The 8,464-nt window shown below is 52.1% G+C and overlaps 1 protein-coding gene across 1 annotated transcript; it reads right to left on the reverse strand.

Moving 5' to 3' along the window:
• Positions 1-3,255: 3,255 nt before the first annotated feature.
• On the reverse strand, positions 3,256-7,718 carry FAM3D (FAM3 metabolism regulating signaling molecule D). The gene is made up of 9 exons (XM_036390933.1): positions 7,700-7,718; positions 6,840-6,947; positions 6,500-6,520; positions 5,902-6,025; positions 5,591-5,649; positions 5,188-5,238; positions 4,151-4,235; positions 3,882-4,008; positions 3,256-3,678 (listed from the first exon to the last, which is right to left on the reverse strand). Exons 1-9 carry the CDS (start codon positions 7,710-7,712, stop codon positions 3,589-3,591), a joined length of 678 nt encoding a protein of 225 aa, XP_036246826.1. The 5' UTR covers positions 7,713-7,718; the 3' UTR covers positions 3,256-3,588.
• Positions 7,719-8,464: the final 746 nt, after the last annotated feature.

Below are 8,464 nucleotides of genomic sequence, written 5' to 3' on the forward strand. Positions count from 1 at the left end.
GTGGAAGATTACGGTAATTGCACTTGACAGGGCAAGATGTCACAGGATGCGGATTCGCCCAGCTGCGGCCCGGCACCCGCAGGTCCTTGCCTGTGGCATCTTTCCTAGATACTCCTGTGGTGCTCTGCCCAAATGGACCCCAAAAAATAAAGGAAGATTATCCCTCTGCTGCCTGTCTGCATCCTGGCTCTTGGCTCCTGTTGCAGCCCTGGATTTTGCAAACTTTGCTCTCACAAACACCCCAGGCTGCCTGTTTGCTGCTGCAGCCTTGGTGTCTCCTGTGAGTCCAGGTGAGCCCAGGTGACCTGAAGGGAGTCTGGGTGGCTCAGGCTCGTGTTTGGTGAAGACTCTGGGGATGTGGCACAGTGCAGAGCAGCCAGGTAGGTGCCTGTCCCTGCAGTAACGCAGCTTTCAAAATGCCATGGCACTGCAAAACTTCATTTGGAGATTGCTGTCCCTGCACCCAGTATCCTTTTCAGATCCTTTTAAAGAAATTAGCAAGTTCAATTTGACTCATGAATTCATATTTATTCCCTGCCTCTCAGTGTCTGGATATTTAAAAAACTCTGATTTATTTATCAGGACACAGGGACTTTGGCAGGAATGGCTCTTCAAAACATTGGCTGCTACTGAAGGTTCCTGCACAGGAATTGCACTTTTAGCTCTCCCTATTTCTTGAAAATAGTGATGTACCTTAGTAACTGCTCTGTGATGGATTCAGAGCTAGTTTTAACTGCCTGTAGCATGCTGAAACATAAATCTCTTTGATTTTGGCTTTAAACCAGATTTCTAATGTGCATTGAGAAGGGGTAGGAAGAGTTTCCTGCAGCTGAATGGGGCTGGTTGTTTTTGGGGCTGAGGTTGATGCTGTGCTCTGGTTTACCCTGTGGAGCCACCTTTACAGCTCTTGGGCTGTTTTCAGTTTGGTTTATGAGTGAATCTAGATCCTTTGAGGGGCTTAAAATAGTTGGCATATTTATGCTGGCAGCTCGGCAGGGCTGTTGTGTCTGTGTTATTTCTTGCTGTGCCACGGGTAGGGATGATTCAGCTCTTGGGATTAACTGCTGTTGTTGCAGCAGATTTAGGGATCGATTTATGGCACAGGTTTCCCTCAGTGCCATCAGGTGTGTGCTGAGAGCATGGGAGGATAAGCTGGGATAAAATACTACATCTCTTCGGGGATTCCTCTGTGGTGGCTGTTTTGGGGTTTTATTTCAGTTCTGCCTTTGGAAGTTCTTATAGGTGTTGCATTGTTTATGTGGGGATTTTTCCTTGTTTAGGGAAAACCAGTTGATTGGTGGTGCTGAGTTTTGGATCCAGGTTTCATTCTGCAGGTGGCCAGCACAGGGCAGGCTGTGCCTTTCCTGGCCTTGTCCTGCCTTGTTCCTCACTTCTGCTCCCCTGGGGTGACCCGAGGGCACCCATAACCCTGTGAACTGCCTGCTTGGAGCTGTGCAGGGGCTCTTGGAAGCAGAGAAGGCTGTGCAGGACAGTCTGTTAATCTTCAAATGCTCCAGGAGAAACACTCCATCCTCATGTTTTGCAAAACTTCCGGTCTGCTTCAGAGAATGGAGAAAAACCAGATACAATCATTGGAAATTAAAGTCTGTACATGATGCAAATTCATCCCTGTCTCTGATGGCAGATAAGCCCAGCGCAGCTGATCTGATCCCAGCAGTGCCGGGCTCGGGGAGGGGTTGGGAACAGACCGTGCTTGGCTGATGCCTCTGGGCAGGAGCAGGGGCAGCTGCTCCCCAGGACCTGCTCGGTGCTGGGCAGAGCTTGGGGACTGCTCTAGGAGCACTGTGGGGCTTTCCTGCTCGCCCTCGGGCAGGGATCTTTCCTCTCCAGGTGGTGTCGGCTGCCCCAGGCTGGGCTGCAGCTCCGGTGCGTGCCTGACCCGGGCGCGTTGAATCCCTCCGGAGCGATGCCGGCTCCGGCTCTGCCGGTAAAAGGCTCCCACCTATTGGTTGTGCTGCACAACTTCAGCTGCCTGAGAAACCTGCTCATCATCCATCCATCCATCCATCCATCCATCCATCCATCCATCCATCCATCCATCCATCCATCCATCCATCCATCCATCTCAGGGTTGGCACATCCCTGGCATTATCCTGACCTTTGATGGGGATGTGCCACAGAGGATTTAGCCTGGATTTAACCCAGTGTAAGAACCTGATAAAAAGAGAATGGCTTAAAAAAGTGCTCTGTCATTATGTTTGTTTATCATAGTCACTTTTGAACACCTGAAAACTACGGGTGGGATGGACTGTGAGTAGCCTGTCTTGAAGCCCATAAAAAGGAAGGCAAAACTGGTGCAGAATGTGGAGGGGAAAGCGAGGGGCAGAATCCCTGACCTTTGCCTTTCCCCTGTGTCCACCACACCCTGAGGCCTCCAGGAGCTGACACTGGCTGCTTGGGGAGATCCCCCAAGGATCCTGCAGCCCCGGACCGAGGTCAGGAGGGAGCTGTGGAACCCCTGCCCTGCTCCTGTGCCCCGTGGCAGGGAGGGAGCTCCACGAGCAGACCAAGGTTCAGCTGCAGAGACCAGGCAGGGCTCCTGCATCCCGAGCACGGGCGGCCACATTCCAGCCACGCTGCTCCTGAGGCTGGGGAGGGCAGATGAGACACTTCAAACAGCAGAAAAAAACAGGGCACAACCTGCTCCACTCCCCCCACCCAGTCTCAGCAGCAACCAAGGCAGCACAGTGAGGTGGTGACCTATCCTGTCCTTTTAAAAGTAATCCTAGCATTTTCTAACTTTTCCCAACTTTCTGTCTCTTTGCCTCTCTTACTATTGAATCAAAATATATCATTTTTTTGGCATCAACGTTTAATCTTGTTTGTTTTTATCTTGTTTTTGTGAGTATTTTGAACCTTCAAAATTCCTTCTATTTTACACAGAGTCTTAGTTTTCTTTGCTCTTCTGGGTTTAAACCAGTTCATAACACCCAGGATTGATACTTTGGTCTGCAAATATGAACCTACATGGCTGCATGCTATCCCTGTGGACTTCTGGCCTTATTGTGGCTGTAGGAGGCTGTAAGACATTGGCAAGGACTCCAAGGGGAAACCACCAAAGTCTGAGCATCCCCAGGGATGACTTTTCCCTGTGCCATGTGGGGAGGGGGAGCTCCTGTGAGCAGGGCTGTGGATGGGTGATGGTGATGCTCAACTGGTGGCACAGGACCTGGCAGGCTCTGCCTGCGGGGGAAAGTGTTGATTATGTTTGAAAATGGAAAGGAGAAGGTAGTGTTTCGTAATTAGAAATCTCATTTAAGAAATTTACAGAAACTTCTACAAAGTTTTTTAGTTAAAAGATAGAAAAATAAAATACCCAAAACTGACCCACAGATGAGGATGGCTTGGCTGCAGCCTGGCCACAGTGTCTGCTCAGCTCTGCAGGCACTTGTACAGCTCTTCTGCAAGCCCTGCACAGCTCCTGCTGTGAAACAGCGAGTTCCTGTGAGCAGGCAGCAGCTGCTGGACTCTGTGGCCTGGCAGTGGAGAGGCTGCAGTCCCCTGGATGGGGCTGGTGTCCCTGTGTGACTGGTCAGGCTGCCCTCCATGGCAGGCTGGAGCTTGGTGCTAGTCCATCTTCCTGGGGGCACAGCCCTCCATCTCCAACAGCTCAGGCCAGCCCTCGTATTTATTTGTCTCTTTATCATTTTTAATGTGCTGCAGGAAAAGGAGAGAGAGAAGATGAATGAGGAGGTTGGAGCACTGCAGGTTTGCCAGGTGGCAAAAGCTGCAGCTGGGTTTGGTGTGGGGACAATGCCACTGGTCCTTGTCCTCTGCACACAGGTGGGTGAGGTGCAGCTCGGGGGGTGCCATGAAGAGGATGGAGCCTGCAGAGCTCACAGCAGGGGAGGGCCAGGTACCTTTTCAAAGGGGCTCTTGTTCATCAGCCCTTTTGCTCCCAGGAAGACCCAGTTGTCCCGGAATCCCAGCGTGCCCACGTGGCTGCTGCCCAGCTCCGTGAAATATGCCCGCACTTTGGCATTCATCCTGAAAGAGGGAAAGAGTGTGTCACTGTGCTGCCAGCTGGGTGTCCCCTCTTTCCCCCTCTCTGTTGGTGGCAGCAGCATGCCCAGCTCCCCCAGCTGTGTGTTTTTGGGGAGCCTGGTGCTGCTTCTGTGGGCAAACTCACTTTGTGGCAGCATCGTCGTAGCTTGCTAAGAGCACAAGGGTGCCATGCTTGATCCCTTGGAGGAAGGTCTGCAGCTTGGTAACATCTGGGAGAGAAAAAAGGGATTTAGGAGGTACTTCTGCATGGTAGCTGGGGGAGCCTCCTCTGAGCTGGTGGGAAATAACCTGACTGTGCTGGTGCTACCCAGGATTTGGGGAATGGGGGGCTCCCAAATGATGCATTCCCCATCCTGTGTTCCCTCCTGGGCTTTCCTGCAGTGCTCAGGACTGACATCCTCCTTTTGGAAAAACTGCAGGGTGGAAATTCCTCCTAAACTTTGCTTGCTAATTCTGAAATCCAGCTGTGTGAATTTACCTCCCAACACAAGAAATGAACCTGCCTGGCCTCAGAGACGCCTTCCCTGCCATGGTGCCTCTGGTTGGACTGGGGGAATTTCTCATTATCCCGCGTCTGTGGGATGCTTGAATCCAAGGCCCCATCTAGTGGCACATGAGCTGACTGCTGCCTTCTTCCCCGAGCATCTCACAAACTTGGCTGGAAATCTCATTAAATTGGTGATTCTCCTTAAAACCAGTTACCAAGAGTAGGTTGCAAACCCAAGGAATGATTGAGGGGGCCCTGTCTCCCTGAGCTCCCTCATTTATCCTGCTGTGAAAGGCAGGGGAATGAGCAGCTGCTCACCAGTATGCAAAAACTGAGTTACAGGTGGCAAAGTATCAGCATAGGTGGAACTACCTGATCTCAGAAAGTACCTTACACAAGTCTCAAGTGCCTTGGTTTATTCTGGTGAGTGAAATCATGTTTTCCAGGCTATTACATGCTTATAAAAGCAGCGAGAAGCCAGTCTTGGATATGGAAGCATTGTGAGGACTCTAGGCTTGATGGCCTCAGGGAAAGCTGGGCTTTTACCACCCAGACTGGCAAGTCAGGTCAAAGCCCACTTGACTTTATCATTAAATACATGACAGAACAGCAGCCAGCAGTGCTGGTGTGAGCCCTGGCTGGGAGCCACCCAGGAGCAGGGTGACTGTGCTTACCTCCAGAGTACATGTCAAAGGCATCGGTTTTCAGGAGCTTCCCAGTTGTTCCTGAAAGGTTAAAATTGAAAACAGAGCACAGTGAGTTTGCACTGGGGTGGCTCTGGGCCTTGCCTGGCCATGAGCAAAATGCTTTGCTCTTCCCTGAGTGTGTTGTGACTGCTGTGATGGTCACTGTTGCTTGGAGGAGTTTGTGGAGCTGGTTGTGCACAACCCAGGTGGGTTTGTTCCCTTCTCACTGGCAGTGCTTGCAGCTATAATTGTGGCTCCCCATGCAACACCAGATGGAGGTGCTTTTGGCTCAGCCTCAGTGCCTGGGAAGGGGTTTTCAGTGGCCTGTGCTTTCCTGGGGAAGGAAGGACCCTGGCAGAGGGGGGAAGGGGGTCAGTGCCTTCTGACTCACCATTCACCAGTGCAATGTTCAGGCCTCTGCCAATGTTGTTTTTCACGCTGCTCATGAGGCTGGAAAGGAAAGCAGAGAGCACCAGTGAGTGCAGGGATGCCCTGGGGTTGCTGACACCAGTGAAACTGTGGTGGGCTGAAGTGGCTGTAGATGGCAAAATAACCAAAAGTGGTAGCAAAGAAATCTATTTAAATTTGTTTTTAACCACAAATACACTGTGATGGTAATTGATGTGCTTGGCAGAGACCAGACTTGTCCTCTTGGAGGCCAGGCCAGCCATGGCTGCCGTGTCCCTGCCATGTGTTGCTTACACCAAATCTTCAAAGCAGATCGAGGGTCCCACCACATTTGCAGCACCACTGATGATCTTGAAGGCAAAATGATTCTGGGGGCAGCTCTTCTGGTTCCCACACTTGTGCCGGGGCAGCTTCTCACCTGTGAGGGAGGGGTGGAGCTGAAGGTCATGGCTTGGTCCCCATGGGGAGACACTGGCTGTGTCCCTGAGGGGCTGAGAGGGGCTGGACTGGGATATACTGGCCCACCAAGGGGGCAACACCTGGACCAATTTATTCCATGAAGGAGGCTTGTCCTGGGGCTGGGACCAGCTTCTTGTTTGAGGTTTATGGTGCCAAGGCCAGGTGCTGCTCCAGATGTGACACACTCTGTGTGCCAGGAGCATTCAGAGCTGGTGTCCAAGGCAAGACCTTTGGGCTTTTCTGCCCACAGTTTCCCCATTCTTGGCCAAGGCAGGGGCCTGCCAAAGACCCACTGCTGTGTGCAATAACAAAATCCCCTGTGTTTGGGTGAGGGAGATTTTTGCCTCAGGGAAGGGGCTCTTGAAGGAGATCCAGGCTTCCACCATCCCCCTGAACCCTGGAGTTGCGTGATGAAGTCGAGAGCAATACTCACTGCTGGGCTTCTTCGAGGCACCTGTGGGTATCAAGGAGGAGGATTAGACACCCTGGAGAGCTGCTGGCTTTTCCCCAAGCCAGGAGCAGCTGTTGAGGCACCAGCTCTCTAAAACGGCTTCCCATGGTTGCAGGCATGACTGGACCCACCCACCCCAGCGCAGCTTCCCACCACACCACACACCACACACACCACACTGTCCCCTCCTGCTCTGCTGGTCAGAGCTGGTGGCTGAAGGCCCGTTCAGAGGCTGCAAATCCCAGTGCTCAGGGCAGCTGTACCCAGCTCTGGCTCACATGGAACCTCTCCCAGCCTCCCTCCGGCGCCCCTGGTGCCTCACCAAGCCAGCTGCGCAGGCTGATGGCTTTCCAGCTGTGCTGGAAGTAGGTCTGCATGAGGAGCCAGGTGCCCAGCAGGGTGAGGAGCAGCACCATGGCCCGGATCACACCTGGGTGTGCGAGAGGGGCAGGGTGAGAGTTGCAGGAGGGGCAAGCACAGGATCATCCCCCTGGTTCTTTGGATTTGATCCTTGTGTCCCTGGGGATGCTGACACCAGATACCAGGCACAGGGTGACAGCCAGCGCCTGCACGGTGTGGGAAGGCAGCTAACAATCCCTCAGCCTCCAAATGGATTCTGATCTCTTAATTACCATCTCCAGAGTATGTGGTGGTGCCCAGATAGGCATTTCTGCTCTTCTGGGAGGCACTATTCATATTTCTCTCTATGTTAAAGTAAATCTGATAATTACTCAGAAGGCTGTGTAAATCCAAATATTTCTTATGTTCCCAGTGCTGGGAAGGCTGCTATCCCCCAATTAGTCACTAGCTACAGCAGAGCAGCTGCTGATACAACTGTGATTGGCATTTGGCTTTAAAGCAGCGCTCATCAGAGCAAAACGTTCCAGTCCTGCATGGAAAGAGAGCAGAAAAATGTACTTTTATTGCAGCTGAATGGCTCTTATGAACCAGGAACGTCTCAGTAGCCATCTCTTCCCAGTCACAGAAGGTTTCACTGGGAAAAATACAACAGGCTGAAATCGACACAAATCTTGTAAAAACCTGATGCTTACACAAAGGCCCTTTCCCATGTCCCTGGCAGGAGAAGAACAGGGCTGCTGGGCCTGGAAGGCATCATTTAAATGAGAAGGAGACATAAAGAACCATAGAAAACCAGAGAAAAGTAAATGTGTCCCTCCTTACTTGTTACCCGCATGGTGGTGGGCAGGAGCACAGCTGGGAAGGACTGACAGCCACAGGTCACCCTGAGGAAAGAAGGCAATGCCTTAAAGAGTGCCTGTGACCCACCAAAGCCAGGCAGATTCTAGATGAGAAAGTGGTTGCTATGTTCAGTCACATTTGCAATAGTGAGGATGTCATCAAAGATATACAAATTCTTACCACGCAGAAGGTCCCACCCTGATTAAATCCTGGAGCAGCTGCACTGCCTGAGCTTCCTTCTGGAGCCTCTGAACCCTCCCCCTGTCTGCTGCCCCGTGTGCTCCTCGTTCATGCCCTGGACCAGCCTTTTCTGGTCTGCTGGTAGCAATGAGGACACTTTCAATCACAGCTGTGCTGCATTTTCTTCTGGGATGATGCAAGGCAGATTTCAAATATTGGGCACTGCAAAATGCTGTCTGAGGAGAAGCTGTGATCTGGTCTCTGGGAACAAGCTTGTCTTCCTTAAAATCCAAAGGAGATGGGAGAAGGGCAGCACCCTGTGCTGAGGGGAGCCACCAGCTTTGTGGACACCTGACTGAAACCCAGGAATTTCCATCTGGCCAAATCCTGGAGCGTCTTCTCCCCGTGGACAGGGAGGGGTTGTCATTTGGAGCATGAACTATTCCTACCCTGGAGAATCCACCTGCTGCCCTCTGTCCTCTGTCCCCGTGCCACCCTGAGCAATGGCACAGGCACTGCCACCCCACACGCTGGGCTCCCCAGGGGCTGGGACCACTCCTACCTGTG

This window comes from Molothrus ater, chromosome 11 (assembly GCF_012460135.2).
Source record: "Molothrus ater isolate BHLD 08-10-18 breed brown headed cowbird chromosome 11, BPBGC_Mater_1.1, whole genome shotgun sequence".
Classification (NCBI taxonomy): Eukaryota; Metazoa; Chordata; class Aves; order Passeriformes; family Icteridae; genus Molothrus; species Molothrus ater.

Coding starts and splice junctions, on each gene's coding strand:
- FAM3D (XM_036390933.1), bottom strand. Junction 6,521..6,839: donor CAGCCTGCGCAGCTGGCTTG/GTGAGGCACCAG, acceptor TGATACCCACAG/GTGCCTCGAAGAAGCCCAGC. Junction 5,650..5,901: donor ATCTGCTTTGAAGATTTGGT/GTAAGCAACACA, acceptor TTTCCTTTCCAG/CCTCATGAGCAGCGTGAAAA.